General features: G+C 39.9%; 1 protein-coding gene across 1 annotated transcript; it reads right to left on the reverse strand.

Annotated features, from left to right (window-relative positions):
- Positions 1-3,577: 3,577 nt before the first annotated feature.
- Positions 3,578-22,204, reverse strand: LOC122539526 (selenoprotein P-like). Its single transcript, XM_087975246.1, has 5 exons — positions 22,066-22,204; positions 14,336-14,547; positions 7,008-7,220; positions 4,986-5,106; positions 3,578-4,298 (listed from the first exon to the last, which is right to left on the reverse strand). The coding sequence occupies exons 2-5, from the start codon at positions 14,527-14,529 to the stop codon at positions 4,029-4,031; spliced, it is 798 nt and encodes a 265-aa protein (XP_087831372.1). The 5' UTR covers positions 14,530-14,547; positions 22,066-22,204; the 3' UTR covers positions 3,578-4,028.
- Between the last annotated feature and the right edge of the window lie 1,553 nt (positions 22,205-23,757).

A 23,757-nucleotide genomic window follows, 5' to 3' on the forward strand; every position in this document is an offset into this window, starting at 1 on the left:
GAATCCCCACTCCACCATTATCATTAAGCCTGGGGATTGCATCTGTCACTCAATACTTTGATGTGCTCCTCAAAACATTGTGCTATATTTCCATCTCCTTTAAGAGTTGCCTGACATTTCTGCATTCTTCCTCCCTGGCTTAGTTTCCATTGTTTCAAGACAACAATCCATATGTTGAACTTAGCAGCAAAAGACATTCCAAGATTTATAAAGGTTTTATTGTAAATCTATCAGTTTTACTGTAAGATCTATAACACCAATATTAGTTTCCATCTTTCGCCTTTCGAACCCTATCCTTGTCTAAAATCAACTCTCTACTGGAGAAGAAGCCAGCTCTTATTTTTGTGTTAAACATTCACCATGATCAATGTCATTTAGAAGGACAAAGGCAACAGGTACATGGAAATACCACAATCTGCAAGTTCCTCTCCCAATCACTCACCATTCTGACTTCAAATGTTTTGCAGTTCCTTCACAGTCATTGAGTCAAAATACTGGAATTCCCTCCCTCATGATATTGTGGATCTACCTACCACACATGTAACCCTAACCCTATCACAGTGGTTTAAGAAGACCTCCACCTCCACCTTCTCAATGGCAACCACGGATAGGCAATAAAATCTTGCCCAGCCAGCAACACCCACATCACACAAATGAATTAACAAAAACAATGAACTCCAGATCAACCTTTCAAGAATCTTTTCATTAATCAAGAACCACTATCAAATCACCCATGTCACTGGTTAAATACCAATTACCCATCATAGAACATAGAACATAGAACAATACAGCACAGAACAGGCCCTTCGGCCCACGATGTTGTGCCGAACTTCTAACCTAGATTAAGTACCCATCCATGTACCTATCCAAATGCCGCTTAAAGGTCGCCAATGATTCCGACTCTACCATTCCCACGGGCAGCGCATTCCATGCCCCCACCACTCTCTGGGTAAAGAACCCACCCCTGACATCTCCCCTATACCTTCCACCCTTCACCTTAAATTTATGTCCCCTTGTAACACTCTGTTGTACCCGGGGAAAAAGTTTCTGACTGTCTACTCTATCTATTCCTCTGATCATCTTATAAACCTCTATCATGTCACCCCTCATCCTTCGCCGTTCCAACGAGAAAAGGCCGAGAACTCTCAACCTATCCTCGTACGACTTCCTCTCCATTCCAGGCAACATCCTGGTAAATCTTCTCTGCACCCTCTCCAAAGCTTCCACGTCTTTCCTAAAGTGAGGCGACCAGAACTGCACACAGTACTCCAACTGTGGCCTAACCAAAGTCCTGTACAGCTGCAACATCACTTCACGACTCTTGAATTCAATCCCTCTGCTAATGAACGATAATACTCCATAGGCCTTCTTACAAACTCTATCCACCTGAGTGGCAACCTTCAAAGATCTATGTACATAGACCCCAAGATCCCTCTGTTCCTCCACCTGACTAAGAACCCTACCATTAACCCTGTATTCCGCATTCTTATTTGTTCTTCCAAAATGGACAACCTCACACTTGGCAGGGTTGAACTCCATCTGCCACTCCTCAGCCCAGCTCTGCATCATATCTAAGTCCCTCTGCAGCCGACAACAGCCCACCTCACTGTCCACAACTCCTCCTATCTTCGTATCATCTGCAAATTTACTGACCCACCCTTCGACTCCCTCATCCAAGTCATTAATAAAAATTACAAACAGCAGAGGATCACTGCCCATCAGGACATTTCTGACACTGTCATCCATTTCACAGAATCATAGCATCCCTACATTGAGGAAGCCGGTCTTTCAGCCCAATTCCACACTGACCCTCCGAAGAGCATCCCACCCAGACCTCTCCCTGTAACCTGCATTTCCCATGGCTAATTGAGCAAGCTGGCACATCCCGGACACTATGGGCAATTTAGCATAGCAATCCACCTAACCTACACTTCTTTGGGTGATGGGAGGAAACTGAAGTATGCAGAGGAAACCCACACAGACACAGGTAGAACGTGTGAACTCCATGCAGTGACCCAATTTAGTACTACCTACAACTTAGTGAAGTCATTATTGAATATTTTGTTGCGTGAAAAGTTCTATTGAAATGCAAGCGGCTATTTTTGATAAAAACAGAAGGTATCAAAAAGCTTAAATCCTTAAGCAGGAACTGTGGAAACGGAAACAGAATTAATGCCTCAGGATGATGACCTTTCCTCCAAACAGGTATGATGAAAGTTCAATGACATGATATATTAACCCTGTTTCTCTCTTCATAGATGCTGCCGGACCTGTTGAATTTTTCCAGTATTTTCTGTTTACATTTCAAATTCCAGAATCAGAAATCTAACATTTTAATTTTGTATTATTATTGTTTAAATCTAATTTGAAATACTAGCTACTGTATACACAACGATTAACTAATGGTGCAATTACATCAGAAACCAATTACTTTGTCCTAAAATTTTGTAGTATGTATCTGGTGTCAGGTAATGACTGCAATATAAAGCGAACAGAATTGAAACTCCTGAAAGATTCTGTTTTGATCCAGAGTCAGGTTAAGCCTGAACTGTAGTTTTACATTAATAATGTTAAAAATCACACAACCCCAGGTTATAGTCCAATAGGTTTAATTGGAAGCACTAGCTGTCGGAGCAATGTTCGTGAATCAACCACCTGATGAAGGAGCAGCACTCCAAAAGCTAGTGCTTCCAAGTAAACCTGTTGGTCTATAACCTGGGGTTGTGTGATTTTTAACTTTGCCCACCCCAGTCCAACACCTACATCGTGCATTAATAACATGAGTATAGGAGCAAATTAAAATCTGTCTTGTGTAACTGATTCTTAAATTGACTAAAACTTAATTGCAGAATTGAATCTCAATGTCTAAATCAATTTTTCCAGTACAGATTGCCCAGCATAAAATATGTCTTCATCATTAATGGATTTCTTCATAAATAGACAAGACTGTGCCAATAGTGATTTTTGAAAACAGAATGTTTATTAAAATATTCTAACATAATAATTCCAGTGCACTACAGACATTCCAGAAAATCTAATTCATTAACATTTACCATACGAGAATTCAGGTGAACTAGGGTAAATGGTTTCCCTGGTAACCATCATGAAATATGGTACTTGCTCTCAAATGATCTTTCATTTCCCTTGAATTAGGGAGTGGAGTAGATCTGAGTTGGAATTGCAACTTGTCTATTTATGACTCCCAACCTCCTGTTTCCACTGGCTGTATTTAATTACAAAAAAGGAGGAATTATTTGCTAATTTCTCTTTGAAATGTTCTTACTTGTTATAACTGAAATGAAAAAATGTTAGAGGAAGACTAAAAGTAGAAGAATCTCTTTATCTCAAAATTATTGTAGAAAATGAATATGATGAGTTGAAAGTACCAATCTGGTTAAAAAGTTGTTGGATATAATGCAGATTAGCTTTTCTACTTCACTTATCTTCCCTTTGTATTTGCCTTACATCAAATAGCAGCTCCTACAGAATAGTTTGTGCTGCTGTCCTCATACAGGCAACCACAATGATTAGGACAACAAGCAATAGTGAGAAGGACTAATCGGTACCTTCTACTGATCAGCTTTGGAGGATGTTTGGCAGCAGATCAGCTCTTAAGATAGAAAAGAGGGCTTAGAGTGAACCTTGGAGCTAAAATTCAACATGGAGTTTCAAAGCTTTATGAAAATAGACAGCAGTTTACATTCCAACTGAAATGTTTACTGCTGCCTATCTTGTCATTCTCAGTTTTTATCTCCTTGTCAAGGTCCTCATTGCCTTTGGCTCACCTGATCTTGGGGTCAGAGAGCAAGGAGCAGGCGTCATTGTCAGGATTCAGTGAGGCTGTCCAGCCGTCCCTGTTCCTGTCATTGTCAGGATGATGACTGTGTCCTGCAGTGTCATGTCACCTCATTATTGGAGGACTTGTCACTGAGCAGCAGACGACAGTATCATCATCATCTGATCCCTGTTAACTCTGACATACCTTCGGGTTTTCACTTGAACTTTCTCTTACAATTTGATTTGTGCATTCATAGTTGTGGTGAGCCATTATCTGCTGTTAGGTCATGAGTTTCTGATTCTGCATCAACTTGGTCATGCAGATGGTGGGGATGGTGATGGCTTTGGGGATGTTTATGTGTATTATGCCCTAACTGCGTGGCATCCGTCCTGTTTTTCCGGAGTTGGTCATTTCCATAGACTTTGGACCTGCGGTTCTGATATAAACGATGGTGCCCTCTGTGGAGTTTGCTTAAATCACTTGTTGTTATGTTTCTTGCAATACATTCCGGAGAATTATCCTGCAGGTACAAGGAGAGGACGTGTCAAACAATGAAAACATAGGAAATATTTCAAAATACCTCAAATGTATTCCTTTACATACTTGGATATCTAAAATAAAGTTATCTAGCCATTATCACATTGTTGTTTGTAGGATTTTGCTGTGCATAATTGCAACATTACAACACTAACTACCACTTCAAAGTGCTTCATTAACTGAAAAAATGCATTGGGAAATCTTATGGTTGTGAAAAGCGCAATAAAATTGGAAGTCCTTGTCTTTTTGACATTGAGTTATACTGATACCATTTATTCTTTCTTGAAATGTGGGTACCACTGAATTAAGTGTCTTTTTGAGCCATTATAGGGGGCTAATTAAGGATCAAGCAGTAGGCCTGGCCAAGTAAGGATGCAGATTTCTCTCCGTAAAAGGACATTATTAAACTGGATAAGTTTTCACAATTATAACTAATTACAGTTCTGTTGTCAGTAATTGCTAGTTTCATTGTGACCATATTCTAGTGTGCTCAGTCTCTGCTGGGATTTCTGTATTTCTCAGTCAGATGACTGTTGTGCTCACTAATCCTCAGTCTATCATTCATCCAACTGTTTAACTCTCTAATCTGTTCTCAGGTTATCACTGTGCAATGACTCAATACATTTCCTAGCATTTGAATAATATAATAAATTCATGGTTTGGTACTTACTTGAACAAAAGAGCAGTTACTACATATTCTTTGACAATATGTTTTTATAATCGCATGTGCCACATACGACTGTGTTAGGATGGTAAATGGCAGTTCCAGGTGATAAGTCAATTGGCCACAGCTGTTAAAAAATTTACAGTTTATTAGATTCCTACAGGCAGAAGATTAGAAATTTAAATAGAGATATTTAAATCTGTTTCTATTAGAGCTAGTAAAAAGAAAACAGTGTATGTCGTTTGTGATATTCAACTTATAAAGTGATTGCAGTGTTGTGGAAAATTAAACATCAACAAAAGCTTAACTAATTTTTTTGGTAGTACAGACTTTAAGCATTGTTAAAAAGAGTTTTTTGTCTTACACTCATTAAAATCATGGTACATTGAACAGACTTTGACAAAGGGACATCAATCTATACAGCATGAGAATAGGGTCCTAACTTATCAGTCCATCAGTAGAATGGAGATGCATCAAGTACAAATAATTGTCAAACTTAATTCTCAGATCAGACAGAGAGATTTTGATTGGTCAGGATATTGTCATGGGAATACAGAAGCGATCAATTGCCTCCGTGATGTCTTCTTCTAAAAAGGTATGTACAATACATTGCACTACAAGCCCGGCTGATGGGTGTCCAGCGCAACTCTTAGCATAGTCCGGATTATTTAATGAATGATTCTCAATAGCAGAATAACATCCAATGATGGATATACTTTTGAGGCTTGCAATCTCAGACTTATGGAGCATGCTGACAGCCTAGAGTGGTTGACAGGATGTATTATTTGATATGGTGTATGTATAAGCATTGGGATGCCAATGTAACAAGTACTGAAATTCATATATCACATTACACATTTGTGTGGTTGCTAAATGTCTTTTTAGCTTGATTACAGGATCCTGGTAATAGAGAAAACCCATGGATTGACTGTATAATAGCGGTTTGTTGTGAAGACACTTCCCTTCGCAGGGTAATCTGAAGTAGACTGAACTTCATTTAAGGTCCAAAAGTAGCATATGGAGCTGTTTCTTGAGTTTTGCAATATACAAGTGATGATTTGATCAGGGCATCCATCATCATGCAGGATAATTTTGATAAGCTCTATCTCAGCATCAGGCTTGCATGGTGAGCAAATGGCTAGAGCCCTATTCATGAGATTGCTAAAAAGATCGATCCTGTATATGTGAGACTGTAGGAATTCAAATGTACAGACTGATTGGTGAACTTAGGCTTTTGGAAGATCATAATTAACCCATTGTCAAACTTCTCAGCTAAGGCACAAGCTAAGGGAGCTCAGTAAATTGCTCCATTCTAATGGATGGAGTTTATTAAACTATAAAGAAATTATTTGATGCAAATGTAGATTCAATTATTACAAACAATAGGATACGAGCTTCATTGTTCTTTCACTGAAGATGTGCTTCTCATGATAACCAACAACTACCTTAGCAATATTGAATCTAGTGGGGATTTCTTGGCAATGTACATGGTGTCATTGAAACTGAACTCAACTGCATGAGTTAAGTTTATGAGTTCGCTGAACAGAGATTTCCACACAGATGGCCATGGTATAGTGGCTTAATGCAAATGTCAAGAGCTTATTTGTGTTGGTAAATCAGTTAGCAATGTCAAGAGAGCACATAGACATATTATTATTCTCAATATGTAAACCTTGTTTAGTCTTATTTATGTGGTAGTTAAGATTGACAAGTAACTGATCTTGCTGTATCTCCATACCAACAATCATCCAACCAATCAGCACTCTATTATCATGCAGTACAAGATGTGTCTGTTTTTTGTTCATAATTCTGATATATGCAACACTAAAAGCTTCAACTTCTTGTGTCCTTTTAGAAATGTTTAAAAACACAACTCATTCTTTCAAGATGCACTTATGTTATAAACAAGAGACAAAGTTACATGGTGTGGTAGTGTAGCATCAATGCAATTTGCAGTGAGAAACATAGAGTATATACATACTGAAATGCTGTTGACTAATCTCAACATTAACCATTAGTGTAACAGACCTGTCATAGATAAGAAAATCATCCTTCTTTCCTTGGAGCAGATCCCAAGCATCAGCTTGATCAACATCCTGTTGATACACGGGAATTTGATTTTCCACCTTTGATTTTAAGAGTTGGTACTTTTCACGTGAGGCTTTCCCATGGTGATTTAGCACAATGATGGAGATGTTCACAAATCCATTTTCATGTAGTTTTTGTTGCAGGACTGTCAAACTGAAATGATAAATTAAATTTATAAATCACAAACTGAAGATAGAATGTTAATGTAACTTAGCTAAGGAATTTATGAATAGAAATGTTTCATTAAGTTATTAATTAATACCGTTGATATTAATTATTTACAAACCAATAACGTAAATACCAGCAATGAAGTAAAAGGAAGGATAACTTTGTTCAAATGTTACTCAGCTTTCTGAAAGAAAACAAGTTATGCTACGGGTTTCCAAACCTGGAAAGTTGCTAAATTTGCAATCTTGCCTGCAGCATTTAAAAAGCAATAATTTTTGGCAGTGTTGGCAAAGCAGTATTTAATGGTATAAATTACATAAGTTGGTATTAACTTTAAAAAATTTGCTAGACTCTATATTCCATCAGCCTGGCAAGTAGCAAATAAAACCTCACTTTCGTGAAAGAAGGGAAACGGAAAAAGATAGACTATAGTTAGTCAGCCTGAGCTGAACACATAGAAAAACTTAAGGTAATTAAGAAAAGTCAGAATTGTTTCATTTCATGAAAGGGAAATCATACTTAACTAGTTTACTGTAGTCATCTGAAGGAGTATGTGAGCTGTGAATAAGGGAACCTGTACTTGGATTTCCAGAAGGCAGGAGAAAGTGAGGACTGCAGATGCTGCAGATCAGAGCTGAAAAATGCGTTGCTGGAAAAGTGCAGCAGGTCAGGCAGCATCCAGGGAGCAGGAGAATCGACTTTTCGGGCATAAGCCCTTCTTCAGGAATGCATTTCCAGAAGGTATTTGACAAGGTGCCACATACAAGGATATGAAGAAAATAAAAGATCATTGTGCTTTTATTGGTGGGGGAATAATATGCTAACATGGCTAGAAGATTAGCTGGCAGAAAACTGAGAGTATGCTTTAATGGATCTCTGATTGGCAGTTGTGACAAGTGCAGTAGCCTTTTCCAATTATTATCAATGATTTAAATGAGAGGAGTGATGTCATGGCAGCTAAACTGTAAATGACAAAATAGGGAGGAACATATGCTGTGAAAAGGACATAGGAGGATGCTGAAGAGGAGTCTTTGGACTCAAAATGTTAGCTATTTTTCTCTGTTCTCAGATGCTTCCAGAACTGTTGAAGTTCTCCAGCATCTTTTATTTTTAACTGAGGAGGATACCTATATAAGTTAAGATGGCGGGGGGGGGGGGGTAAATTTGCAGATGGAGTATAATGTGGAATGAATGAGTTGTCTTACAAGGACAGGATGAACATGTTGGGCAATATTTTCACTAGAGTTCAGAAGAGTAAGTAGTGATGTGTGTGAGCAACGTTGTTTTAAAATTAGGGGTCACTATTTCAGGTCAGGGATGAGCAGATTCTTGTTTCTCTCAGGGGATTATGTGTTCCAGGAATTTTATCTCAGAAATAAGTGGAAACAGTGTAGTTGAATGTTTTTTTAAGACTGATGTTGATGGATTCTTGTTAGGCAAAGGATTCATGGGTTATTGGGAGGAGATGGCACTGTGGAATTCAAAACACAAACAGATTGGCCATGATCTTTTTGAATAGAACAGCAGGTCCAAGGGGCTAAACAGACTACTTTGTTCCTAATTCCTATATTTATGTCATATGTTTTACAGTTTATAGGTTTTTAAAAAGTAAGGGGTGGTGGATGGAAGAGGAGTTCAGACCAGATTGGAATGTGGTCCTGGATAATTGCAGAGGATTATCTCAGGATGAATTAATAGCTAATTGAATTAAGTTCTAATTCCAAGAATCAGGCTCCAAAACCTGTCTTTTATGCCAAGGAGTACATTATACGACAAGATTATTAAAGGGGAAATTTGGAGACGGTGAAATACAGATGCTGGGATGCTATGTGAAGACTGATACATCAGTGCACAACCTACAACAAACTATTCTACATACTGCGTATAAATAAATGAATTGCCAGCTGGCAGTGAATAGGAGTGAGTTTATATCAATGAGTATGAAGAGAAACAATTTTTAAGATGTGGAACTCAAAAGTTGAGATTTTCAGTTCAGGTCGGAAGCTGAGCAGCTGGAGAATTCTTGGGTTTTGACCCCTGTGTCAGTCACGCAATGCTACCTATCTACAAAGGTTCATGTCCTAATTAAGGTGCTGGTGATGTTAGTGCTCAATTAGTGATGGCCAAGAGGCAGGGTGAACTCCTGAACTGACATGTAGCAATGATTGTGAATTTTTAACAGATCTTTGACTTTGTACAGCAAGAATTGACATGGCAGGTCTAATGGATGTATGGTATTCTTCAAAATTTGTCAGACTGTTTGAAAACATCTAGAATAAGGAACTGACTACTGTTAGTGTGGATGGTAAACTGATGGAATGTTTCAAATTAATAACTGGGGTGAGACAAGGATGAAATATTGAATCTTGTACTGCAGGCTATACTAGATATAGGTTATACAGGTGTTGTGTAACAAGATAGGATTAATGAATAATGAATAGTGAAGGCTAGCAATCATAATGTGATTGAATTTTACATTCAGTTTGAGGGAGAGAAGAGTAGGTCAGCTTTTAAAATTTAAATAAAGACAATTCAGAGAGCATGAAAGCCTGGCTGACAAAAGTGAATTGGCAAATTGGTCAATGAAGATGCAGTGGCAGACATTTAAGCGTATATTTCAAAATATACAGAATTAATACGTTTCAACGAGTAAGAAAAATTCCAATGGATTTTATTCCATGCACCCACTGTCTGTGGCTAAATAGAAATATCAAAGACAGTCTCAAACTTAAAGCAAAAGCATGTAACTGTGCAAAGACAGGTGGCACTTAAGATGATTAGACAGAATATAAAAAACAAGAAAAATATCACAAATAAAGAGGGAGAAATTAGAGTACAAGAGGAATCTAGTCTGTAATGTAAGAGGGAATGGTGGGAGTTTCTATAAATATTTAAAGAAGAAAATAGTTAACAAAGTGAGTGTTGGTCCTGCAGAAAGTAGAAGTGACAGTGAGGAATTAATAACAGAAAATAAAGATTTGGTAGATGAGTTAAACAGTTATCCTGCACCAGTCTTCACCATACAGAGCATCAGTAACATCCCGGAAACAGGGATACATTGGGAAATGGAAGGGAGGGAGAAGCTCAGAAAAATAAATTACAATTATCAGGTAAGTGGTGCTGACTAAAATTGTTGGAGGTGTGGACTGACAAAATTTGATAGACTCGAAAAAGAAGTGGCTAGTGAGGTTGATGAAGTATTGACTTTAAATTTTTCCAAAAATCTCAAATGTTGGGATGGTAGAAAGCAAATTTAACTCTCATTCAAAAAGGGAAGGGAACAGAAAAGAGGAAATGACAGACAGGTTGGCTTGCCATCTGTCATATGGAATTTCTTAAAAACTATGATTAAAAAGGTTCTATACCAGCACTTGATTAAACTCAAGATAATCAGGCAGAGTCGACATGATTTTGTGACAGGGTTATCATATTTGACCAATATTTTGGTGGTCTTTGAAGAGGTAACAAATGCTATAGTTTAAAGGGAAGCTAGAGGATACACTGTACTTTGATTTTCAGAAGGCATTTGATAATGGGCCATAATAAGAGTTCTTATAGAAAATAAAAATTTATGGTGTAATGTGTAACATGTTGGCTTAAATTGAGGATTGACCGACCAACAGGAAGCAAAGCAGGTTGGCAAGATATAATGAGCAGAGTACTACAATCATTGGTGTTGGGGGGGCCTTATAATTTATATAAAAGGACCTAGCAGTTTTGGGCCTGCTATCTAAGGAAAGAGGATGTTTACAAGAATGATCCCGAGGATGAAGGGCTTGTCATATCAAGAGAGGTTGGGAACTCTGGTTCTCTACTTATTATAACAGGATGCAGGGAAAATCAGATTAAAGTTTCCACAATGCAGAGAACCCTGGATAAAGTGGATGTGGAGAAGATGTTCCCATTAATAAGTGAGAGACTAGGACTAGAAGGCATAGCCTTAGACTGAAGGGACAACCCTTCAGAATTGAGATGAGGAGGAATTTTTTCAGCCAGACGATAGTTAATTTGTGGAACTCATTGCAGAAAGGAACTGTGGAGGTCAAGTCATTCAGTGTATTTAGGACAGAGATATAGTAAGAAGATCAAGGGTTATGGATGGAAGGCAGGAGAATGGAGTTGAGAAACATATCAGGCAAAAGTGAGGACTGCAGATGCTGGAGATTAGAGTCAAGAGAGTGGTGCTGGAAAAGCACAGCAGGTCAGACAGCATCTGAGGAGCAGGAGAGTCGATGTTTTGGGCAAAAGCCCTTCATCAAGAATGCCTGTAGAGAGAGGAGAACTTCTTCAAGGTAGGCATCTTTGGGAACATATCAGCCATGTTCGGATGGCAGGGCAGATTCAATGGGCCCAATGGGTTAATTTTTATTGTCTCAGGTGTTGTTGTCAAATTGGCTGATGGCACAAAGATAGGTTAAAAAAAGTTGTGAAGAAGACACAAAGAGGTTACAAAATAAGATAGGTTAAATGATTGAGGAAGGATGTGGAAAATGGAGTAAAAGGGAAGATGTGAAATTGTCCATTATAGCAGGAAGAATGAAAAAGGATATTATCTAAATGATGAGACATTGCAAATCACCGAGATACCAAGGAAATTGGGTGCCCTGGTTTGCATTTTGATAAAACAAAGAAGGAAGGATTTATACAATTAATGGTAGGGCCCTGGGTAGTTTTGTTTAACAGAGAGACCTAGGGGTTCAGGTACATAATTCTTTGAAATTTGTGTCACATTGTGACAGGGTAGTTAAGGCATTTAGCACGTTTGCCTTCATTGCCTTTGAGTATAGGAACAAAAACAGAAATTGCTGGGAAAGCTCAGTAAGTCTGCAGCATCTGTGAAGAGAAATCAGAGTTAACTTTTCGGATCTGGTGACCCTTCCTCAGAACAGGAGTTAATAAATGCTGTAGTTAATAGGCGAACTGGAGGATATACTGTACTTTGATTTCCAGAAAGCATGTTTTTCTTTGAGTAAAGGAGTTGGGACATTATATTGAGGGTATAAAGGACATTGGTGAGGCATTCTCTGGAGCACTGTAAAATTCTGGTCACCCTGCTATAGGAAGGATATTATTAAATTGGAGAGGGTTCCGAAAAGACTTAATCAGGATATTGCCAGGAATGCAGGGTTTGAGTTATAAAGATAGGCTGGGACTTTTTTCACTGGAATATAGGAGGTTGAGGGGTGACCGTAGAGAGACTTATAAAATCATAAAGGTGATAAGGTCTTAGATAAGATGAATAGTAAGGGTCTATTCCTTAGAATGGGGGAGTTTGAAACAAGGGGCAATATTCTTAAGGTGAGAGGAGAAAGATTTAAAAAGAACATGAGGGGCAACCTTTTCTAGACAGAGGATAGTTCATGTGTGGAATGAACTGCCAAAGGAAATCGTCGAGGCAGGTACAACATTTAAAAGACATTTGGATAAGTACATGAATAGGAAAGGTTTGGAGGAATATGGGCCATATACAGGCAAGTGGAACTAGTTTGATTTGGGAACATGGTTGGCATGGACTAGTGGACTCAAGGGTCTGTTTTTATACTGTATGAATATGATTATGAATTTAAAAAAGGTTACTATGCAGGTCTAGCAAGTAATTAGGAAAGTTTATAGAGTGTTATCATTTATTGCAAGGGGGAATCAAACACAAAAAAGGTGTATTATGCTTCAATTATAAAGTGCATCGGTGAGACAAAATCTGGAGTACTGTGCACAGTATTGATCAATTTCTTAAGAGGAAAGATGGATGTGAATGTGTTGCTAACAGTGCAGAGACATTTTCCAAACTGAAATCACAAAAATAGGTAAAGTTCTTCTAACTTATTGATATAATCAGGAACAAATGTGTTTAATTTATTGTCATTGCCTGAATGAACAGGTAAGGTTTGGCAAATTAATCTTGTATCCAATGGAAGTTAGATTTAGAAGATGTACTTGAAACATAAAATCCTCAAGATTCTTAACAGGGTAGATGTGGAGAGAATGTTTCCTGTGTGGTAGATTCTCAAACTAAGGGGTTACAAATTAAGGGCTTCCATTTAAAACAGAGGCTTGGGAGTCTTTGGAACTCCATTCCTGAAAAGGTGATGTAAGCAGAGTCCTTGAATATTTTTAAGGCAGAGATAAATAGATTTTTGTTAAGAAAAAGGTGAAACGTTATCGGGGTGTGGGGTGGGGTGGGGGGAGGTGGGAAGTAGATTGGCTGTTATAAGTAGGTGGTTAGCACTGCAGCCTCACAGTGCCAGGGGCCTGGGTTCAATTCCAGCCTTGGGTAACTGCCTGCGTGGAGTTTGTACATTCTCCTTGTGTCTGTGTGGATTTCATCTGGGTGCTTTGGTTTCCTCCCACAGTACAAAGATGTATAGGCGAGGTGGGTTAGCCATGGGAAATGCAGGGCTAAAGGGATGGTTCAGGATTGCTCTTCGGAGGGTTGTTGTTGATCCTATGGGCTGAATGGCCTGCCCCCACATTGTAGGGATTCTACAAAGATAAGCCATAGTCCTATTGAATGGATTGCAGAACTGGTGCAGAATTAGATTCTGTAAATGTCTACAATCTTGAGGTGTGAATAATTATAACAGACCAATAGAATCATAGAATCCCAACAGTGAAAATCAAAATGAGATCATTCTAGCTTCTTGCCACTAGCTTCTTGCATTGTTTTCCCCATAGGCCATCTGAGACCTTCAATAACACTACTGTTTTCATTAAAACTTGGAAAGGAGCATGAAAAATTTTGAACAGCAAAATGATCCACACAGAGGAGACATTTTGGCCCATTGTGCTGTGCGAACTGTTTAGAAGAGCTATAGAATTGTATGGTTGAAGGAAAAAAAACTGCTGAGCAAACTCTATTAGTCATTATTTGCCAGACGTTGTTTTAAATCCTAGCAATGTTGCTGGGAAAAAATACGTTAATTTCCAGTTCTACTGAAAGTTTGTTAATTTGTGATTTTGCTGTTCAAACCACTGTGTGTGCCTATCTTCTACTTAATGACCTTGTACATACTGAATAGTCTCTCCAGAAACCTATATACAGTAAAATGATTCCACCTTATTGACGTAACCAGGAACAAATACATTTAACTTATTGCCCTTACCTAGATGCCTGAGACAGACAGAAATGTCAGCTAGCCTGGAGCAATGCAACCACTGTCACTTTGCCCAGAGAATCATTCATTGGTGCTTTCCCTCCTATGGTCCATGCTGGTGGCTTGTTGCAGTGCCCCTGACTCTCCACCCACCCCACCAGGAGCAGGCAGAGAGTCAGGGCAACACCCAGCCCTTTTTGCATTGATGCTCAGGGCTTTGGCTGAAAGAAAAACATTAAAGTGTTGACTAGATCAAATTTTAACAAGTTCTTTAACTGGATAGTACATACTTTGGACATATCCCATATTTCCAGATCTTCATTTCAGACAACCATCAATCTCCAGTTCACCATAATGATAATATTATTTTATAATAAACCACAATTTTATTGGAATATAATTTTATTAATTGTACTTTCATAGAACAGCAATTTGGACAGCATTAAAAGATTCTCAATGCATTAGGACACTCAACAAACCAAAATCTTACTTAGTGTGGTGATAAAAGTGTTAAAGCAAAATGCTGCAAATATAGAGTTAGCATAAATCTGCCCAGAGGATATTTGATTCCTTTAGGATAATTGGGCATTGCCACCTCATTTCTAAATTCACTGCTTAACAATGACTCAAATCCCATTTGCATTACATGGATTATATGATCTTTGCTGGTTAATTTGGGATCACATCCTCTGATCCTATCAATTTATATTGAATTTAATTAAGCATCCCTCTTTTTGGGAACAGAATGATGTGATTTAATCCAATTCTCCATTGGTCAGAGTTAGAAAAACCAAACTAACATTTCACCAGAACAGAAAAATTATCAGAGTTATATTTCTTTTTGGCACTCCCACAGTCAGAGTGTTTCCAGCATTTTCTGGGTTGATTTCTGCAACTGGACTGTTTAGTCTAGTGCTTAAACATTTAGTACCACAAGGCCATAAGGCATCGAAGCATAAGTAGGCCATTCAGCCCATTTGAGTCTGCTCCACCATTCATTCAATGAGATCTTAGGTGATCTCATAATTCTCAACTACATTTTCCTGTTTTTCCACAGAACCTTTAATTCCTTGCTGATTAAAATTCATCTGTCTCAGCATTGAGTGTACTTTACTACCCAGCTTGGATAGCCCTCAGTGGTAAAGAGTTCCACTGATTCTGTATCCTCTGAGAGAAGAAACCCCTCATCTCTGTCTTAAAGGGTGTGATCCTTATTCTGAGATTGTGCCCTGTGGTTCTAGACTCTCCTGCAAGAGGAGCTGAAAATGTGTTGCTGGAAAAGTGCAGCTGGTCAGGCAGCATCCAAGGAACAGGAGAATCGACGTTTCGGGCATAAGCCCTTCTTCAGGATTTAAACTAGTAAGGTGGGGGGGGGGGGGAGGGGGGAGAACCCAGGGAGATAGTGAGGAAAGAGATCGATCTGAGACGGGTACAGCTGAGAACAGAAGTGAGTCAAACAGTCAGGGCAGGCAGGGACAAGGTAGGACTAATAAATTAAACTCCATTTATTTCAATGCAAGGGGCCTAATAGGGAAGGCAGATGAACTCAGGGCATGGTTAGGAACATTGGACTGGGATATCATAGCAATTACGGAAACATGGCTCAGGGATGGGCAGGACTGGCAGCTTAACGTTCCAGGATACAACTGCTACAGGAAGGATGGAAAGGGAGGCAAGAGAGGAGGGGGAGTAGTATTTTTGATAAGGGATAACATTACAGCTGTGCGGAGGGAGGATATTCCTGGAAATACATCCAGGGAAGTTATTTGGGTGGAACTGAGAAATAAGAAAGGGATGATCACCTTATTGGGATTGTATTATAGACCCCTAATAGTCAGAGGGAAATTGAGAAACAAACTTGTAAGGAGATCTCAGTTATCTGTAAGAATAATAGGGTAGTTATGGTAGGGGATTTTAACTTTCCAAACATCGACTGGGACTGCCATAGTGTTAAAGGTTTAGATGGAGAGGAATTTCTTAAGTGCGTACAAGACAATTTTCTGATTCAGTCTGTGGATGTAACTACTAGAGAAGGTGCAAAACTTGACGTACTCTTGGGAAATAAGGCAGGGCAGGTGACTGAGGTGTCAGTGGGGGAGCACTTTGGGGCCAGCACCCATAATTCTATTTGTTTTAAAATAGTGATGGAAAAGGATAGACCAGATTAAAAAGTTGAAGTTCTAAATTGGAGAAAGGCCAATTTTGACGGTATTAGGCAAGAACCTTTGAAAGCTGATTGGGGGCAGATGTTCGCAGGTAAACGGACGGCTGGAAAATGGGAAGCTTTCAGAAATGAGATAACAAGAATCCAGAGAAAGTATATTCCTGTCAGGGTGAAAGGGAAGGCTGGTAGGTATAGGGAATGCTGGATGACTAAAGAAATTGAGGATTTGGTTAAGAAAAAGAAGGAAGCACATGTCAGGTATAGACAGGATAGATCGAGTTAATTCTTAGAAGAGTATAAAGAAAGTAGGAGTATACTTAAGAGGGAAATCAGGAGGGCAAAACGGGGACATGAGATAGCTTTGGCAAATAGAATTAAGGAGAATCCAAAGAGTTTTTACAAATACAATAAAGACAAAAAGGTAACGAGGGAGAGAATAGGGCCCCTCAAAAATCAGCAAGGCGACCTTTGTGTGGAGCTACAGGAGATGGGGGAGATACTAAATGAGTATTTCACATCAATGTTTACTGTGGAAAAGGACGTGGAAGATATAGAATGTAGGGAAATAGATTGTGACATCTTGAAAAATGTCCATATTACAGAAGAGGAAGTGCTGGATGTCTTGAAATGCAGAAGAGTAGATAAATCCTCAGGACCTGATCAGGTGTACCCTAGATCTCTGTGGGAAGCTAGAGAAGTGATTGCTGGGCTTCTTGCTGAGATATTTGTATTATCGATAGTTCCTGGTGAGGTGCCAGAAGACTGGAGGTTGGCTATCGTGGTGCCACTATTTAAGAAAAGTGGTAAGGACAAGCCAGGGAACTATGGACCAGTGAGCCTGACATCGGTGGTGGGCAAGTTGTTGGAGGGAATCTTGAGGGACAGGATGTACATGTATTTGGAAAGGCAAGGACTGATTCGGGATAGTCAACATGGCTTTGTGCGTGGGAAATCATGTCTCACAAACTTGATTGAGTTTTTTGAGGAAATAACAAAGAGGATTGAAGAGGGCAGAAGAGTAGATGTGATCTATATGGACTTCAGTAAGGCATTCGACAAGGTTCCCCATGGGAGACTAGTTAGCCAGGTTAGATCTCAGATTACAGGGAGAACTCACCATTTGGATACAGAACTGGCCCAAAGGTAGAAGACGGCTGGAAAATGGTGGTGGTAGAGGATTGTTTTTCAGACTGGAGGCCTGTGACCAGTGGAGTGCCACAAGGATCAGTGCTGGGCCCTCTACTTTTTGTCATGTACATAAATGATTTGGATGGGAGCATAAGAGGTACAGTTAGTAAGTTTGTAGATGACACCAAAATTGGAAGTGTAGTGGACAACGAAGAGGGTTACCTCAGATTACAACAGGATCTGGACCAGATGGGCCAATGGGCTGAGAAGTGGCAGATGGAGTTTAATTCAGATAAATGCGAGGTGCTGCATTTTAGGAAAGCAAATCTTAGCAGAACTTATACACTTAATGGTAAGGTCCTAGGGAGTGTTGCTCAACAAAGAGACCTTGGAGTGCAGGTTCATAGCTCCTTGAAAGTGGAGTCGCAGGTAGATAGGATAGTGAAGAAGGCGTTTGGTATGCTTTCCTTTATTGGTCAGAGTATTGAGTACAGGAGTTGGGAGGTCATGTTGCGGCTGTACAGGACATTGGTTAGGCCACTGGTGGAATATAGCATGCAATTCTGGTCACTTTCCTATCGAAAAGATGTTTTGAAACCTGAAAGGGTTCAGAAAAGATTTACAAGGATGTTGCCAGAGTTGGAGGATCTGAGCTACAGAGAGAGGCTGAACAGGCTGGGGCTGTTTTCCCTGGAGCGTCGGAGGCTGAGGGGTGACCTTATAGAGGTTTACAAAATTATGAGGGGCATGGATAGGATAAATAGGCAAAGTCTTTTCCCTGGGGTTGGGGAGTCTAGAATTAGAGGGCATAGGTTTAGGGTGAGAGGGGAAAGATATAAAAGAGACCTACGGGGCAACGTTTTCATGCAGAGGGTGGTACGTGTGTGGAATGAGCTGCCAGAGGATGTAGTGGAGGCTGGTACAATTGCAACATTTAAGAGGCTTTTGGATGGGTATATGAATAGGAAGGGTTTGGAGGGATATGGGCCGGGTGCTGGCAGGTGGGACTAGATTGGGTTAGGATATCTGGTCGGCATGGACGGGTTGGACCGAAGGGTCTATTTCCATGCTGTACATCTCTATGACTCCACTAATTATAGGTTTCCATCCTGATAATAGCCCCATTATACCAACTCTGTTTCTATTAGTTAGCCAACCCTCTATCTATGCTAATAATTAACCCCAATACTTACTAAGTTGCCTAAGGTGTAGCATTTCATCAAACACCTTCTGAAAATCCAAATCCACTGCTTCCCCTTTATCTATCTGGCTTGTTACCTCCTCAAAGAATTTTAGTCAATTTCTCAGGCATGATTTCCCCTTCATGAACCCATGTTGTCTTTGCTTGGTCATAGTCTATATTTCCAACTGCTCTGCTATTACATCCTTTAGAATAGACCCTAACATTGTTCCAATAACAGACATTAAGCTAACAGGCTTATAGTTACCTTTTTTTTGTCTTCTTCCACTTTTAATGAAAGGTGTTACATTGGCACATTTTCAATCTCTGGAGATTTTCCAGAATTTAAGGATTTCTGGAAGATTATTCCCAGTAATCCAATGTCTCTGCAGCTACTTCCTTTAATATCCAATTTCATATCGGTCTTGATATTAGTTATCTTCAAAGTTTATTGTCTTCCTTTTTTGATACCTTATGGTGGTTTTAAAAACATTCCCAATGCTCTGGGCTCCCACACTGCATGATTATTTTTGCTGAAAATGTGTTGCTGGAAAAGCGCAGCAGGTCAGGCAGCATCCAGGGAACAGGAGAATCGACGTTTCGGGCATAAGCCCTTCTTCAGGAATGAGGAAAGTTTGTCCAGCAGGCTAAGATGTTCAGTTTGATGCCACCCTTAACTTTCCTGGTTAACCATGGTTGCCTTATTCCCCTTCCTAGAATCCTTCTTCCTCACTGGGATATATCTTTGTTGCGTGCCATGAACTATTTTCTTAAAAGTCTATCATTGTTCCTTAATCATCTTTGCTGCTAAACTCCTTCCCCAGTCCATTCCAGCCAGCTGTCATCATTCCTTTGTAATTAGCTTCATTTAGGTTTTGCACAGTTGTTTCCCAGGTTCCTCCTCTCAAAGTGGATGTTAAATTTTACCACATTATGTACACCGTTTTCAAGGGGATCTTTTACTCTGAAATAATTTATTAAATCTGCCTCATTGTTCATCTGCAGATCAAAAATATCCTGATCCCTGGTTGGTTCCACAACACTTTATCCCAAATCCTCTCAACTGATTCTTCCCCATGGCTTCCCCTGCCACTCTGACTCTCCTCGTCTACATGATTAATATACTGTGTTACATTCCCTCTTAATCTCTTGGTTTATTCCCTGTCTCTCCGTACAGTTCCTGTTAGTGGGCCGACAGACCACACCCCCCTACAACCCACCCTCCCATCCTGGCACTTTCCCCTGCCACCGCAGGAACTGTAAAACCTGCACCCACACCTCCTCCCTCACCTCTATCCAAGGCCCTAAAGGAGCCTTCCACATCCATCAAAGTTTTACCTGCACATCCACCAATATCATTTATTGTATCCGTTGCTCCCGATGCGGTCTCCTCTACATTGGGGAGACTGGGCACCTCCTAGCAGATCGCTTTAGGGAACATCTCTGGGACACCCGCACCAATCAACCACACCGCCCTGTGACCCAACATTTCAACTCCCCCTCCCACTCTGCCGAGGACAGGAGGTCCTGGGCCTCCTTCACCGCCGCTCCCTCACCACCAGACGCCTGGAGGAAGAATGCCTCATCTTCCGCCTCGGAACACTTCAACCCCAGGGCATCAATGTGGACTTCAACAGTTTCCTCATTTCCCCTTCCCCCACCTCACCCTAGTTCCAAACTTCCAGCTCAGCACTGTCCCCATGACTTGTCCTACCTGCCTATCTTCTTTTCCACCTATCCACTCCACCCTCTCCTCCCTGACCTATCACCTTCATCCCCTCCCCCACTCACCCATTGTACTCTATGCTACTCTCTCCCCACCCCCACCCTCCTCTAGCTTATCTCTCCACGCTTCAGGCTCTCTGCCTTTATTCCTGATGAAGGGCTTTTGCCTGAAACGTCGATTTTACTGCTCCTCGGATGCTGCCTGAACTGCTGTGCTCTTCCAGCACCACTAATCCAGAATCTGGTTTCCAGCATCTGCAGTCATTGTTTTTACTTCGACAGACCACACCTGCCAATTTTTTTTTATTTTTAGCTCCATCCAGATGGAGCCTGCGTCTTCGGATTCAAGATCCCATCCTGCACTAACAAAACTTACTCCACCTTTCCTTTCTGTCCGTCCTTTCAAAAAGTCACATACCCCTGAACATTTAATTCTCAGCTTTGAAATCTCTGTAGCAACCCCTCCATAATGGCTATAACATGATACCCATTAATCTGTATTTGTGCACTTAATTCATTTATTTTGTTCTGAATAAAAGTACAGATTCACTAATTTTGGCATTTTCCTATTTTTGCCCCTTTGATCCGATTTACTGCTTTTCTTAACGTTTGAATACTCTCTCCCAGTCCCCACTCCCAACCCTCCCCGCCTCTAATTCGTTGAAAGCTCTCTGGGCAGACCTTGCTGGGTCATGGGTGGAGATGTTTTTGTTGGTGAAACATCCAATTCAGATAATGGAGCTGTATTTATAGTTTGAAACTGACAGTGGATGGATTTCCAATAAGTTTCGTTTAGATCTTCAGATAACTGGAATTGAAATCGAAGTCCACATAACACGGCGAATTGTTTTCACCAGCACAGTGGGTTCTCGATTGATGTGGCATGTTCTGTTTTATTTAAATTACAAGTTCTAACTATTGCCACCAAGCAAGACAGATTCGCACAGATTTGGTGTGTGAAAGTTGCTAGAATTCGGTGCAATTCTGGTGTTGGCAGATGCCTGTGTAAAGCACTAACAACGCCTGTTAATTCTGCAACAGTTTATATCTATTGCACAGATTCTAATGTAGTCAGATTAAAAATAATTCCTACAAATACTAAAATGAAACCTAACTCTACAAAAGATTTTTGAAAAGGGTCCTAAAGAAGATTTTAAAAGCCGCAGGTTCTGAAATTAACGCAGTGGTAACTGGGCAGTAATTAACATAATTATTCGCCGGGTTCAAATACATTCCATTCACAAAACCTAAACGTGTAACTCAAACCAATGGCTTGTTCGGGTCGGACTTTTCACCATAAACGGCATGACTCAATCCCACATAGCCACTGAGTAAATTAAACGACATAGCTGATTAAGAAAAAAACGATCAATTTTAGGTGTTTGCTTCATTAAACTTGACACGTTTTAAAACAAAAGTACGCTGACAAAATAAGGACAAAGTATCAATCTACCTTGCATTATTAATTGATATTTACTTATTTTAATATTTTAATGCAACATATCCGTTAACTTTATTAAAAAGTACAACATTATGCCTTACGTGTTGTTTTGGTTTTCCTGTTTCGGTCTGAATCTTGCTCCGATTAGTCTTGTGTATTGGGGGGCCAGCTGTTCCTCGCTATTTATATTCCTGTCGTTTGTCTGTTTGCAGTCACAAGATTTGGCTCAAAGTTCACAACTGTCAGCCACATTGTAAAAAGAAAATCAGCAACTATGTTCCCAGTTCCCAATTTCTTGTCCTTTTTTAAAAGCTATTGTTTCACTTTATGAAAAAGGCCACAGTCAGATACTTATTCAGATATTTCCTCATGGTGTTACCATCATTTTCAGGAAGTTAAAATATTTCAAGGCCCTGCAGTAGAATGTAGAATATTCGAAAATAAACAATTTGTCTAAAATTAACTGCTTCCAGAAGTTTTTGTTTCATTCCCATGGGAGATTTCACAGAAAATTCTCCACCACCACAAAAGGTCCAAAAAATCTGAGCAACAAAGTAGTCTGAAATTTGGTGAAAATATCAGGGTCTTAATTTGGAAGTGACAAATTTTGGATAATTGCTTTCCTTCTACAGGTCAAAGCTCCATTTAATGATTAATTCCTAGTTAATCTAGAAAGAGATAAATTCCATTTTTAAGTCAATCTAAGCAGAAATATCCAAGACTGTTTCTGCCTGCCTGCTTCACAAGGCTATATACAAGCACAATAGTAACATTCATTCACCTGGCATCTTTCACATGATTAAACATCCAAGGTTTTGCACAGTAAGTGAGTGTTATGAATCAAACCATGATGATGAACCGTAGAAAGTGGTATTAGGTCATATAACCAACATCCTGATGAAAGAACATGGAGCACAGAACATTACAGTGCAGTACAGGCCCTTCAGCCCTGGATGTTGCACCAACCTGTGAAATTAATCTGATGCCCATCTAACCTACACAGTTCCATTATTAGCCATATTAGATTAGATTAGATTCCCTACAGATTGGAAACAGGCCCTTCAGCCCAACCAGTCCACACCGACCTTCTGAAGAGTAACCCACCCAAACCCATTTCCCTCTGACTAATGCACCTAACACTATGGGCAATTTAACATGGCCAATCCACCTGACCTGCACGTCTTTGGACTGTGGGAGGAATATGTCTAACGCCCATTTAAATGCCCTTAATGTCAACAAGTCTGCTACTGTTGCAGGCAGATGGTTCCACATCACTACTATGCCCTGAGTAAAGAAACTATCCCTCATACCTGTCCTAAATCTGTCACCCCTCAATTTAAAGCTATGTCCCCTCATGTAGCCTTCACCATCCAAGGAAAAAGGCTCTCATTCTCCACCCTATCTAACCCTCTGATTATCTTAAACGTCTTGATTAAGTCACATCTCAACCTTCTTCTCTGCAACAAAAATAACCTCAGTTCCCTCAGCATTTCCTCGTAGGACCATCCTTCCATACCAGGCAACTTCCTAGTAAATCTCCTCAGAACCCTTCCCAAAACTTCAACATCCCTCCAATAATGTGATGACCAGAACTGTACACAATACTCTAGGTGCGGCCTTACCAATGTCTTGTACAGCTGAAGCATGACCTCGTGACTCTGAAGCTCAGTCCCCCTACCAATGAGTTGTCTTAAACAGAGAAAAGTGAGGTACAGAACTGGAATTTCGAGAGGCAATTTTAGAATTTGGAGGTCAAGCAACTGATGATGAAGCAATTAAAATTGGGAAGCCAC

This window comes from Chiloscyllium plagiosum, unplaced genomic scaffold (assembly GCF_037043375.1).
Source record: "Chiloscyllium plagiosum isolate Xiang-an unplaced genomic scaffold, Cpla_swu_hap1 HiC_scaffold_2, whole genome shotgun sequence".
NCBI classification, from domain to species: Eukaryota; Metazoa; Chordata; class Chondrichthyes; order Orectolobiformes; family Hemiscylliidae; genus Chiloscyllium; species Chiloscyllium plagiosum.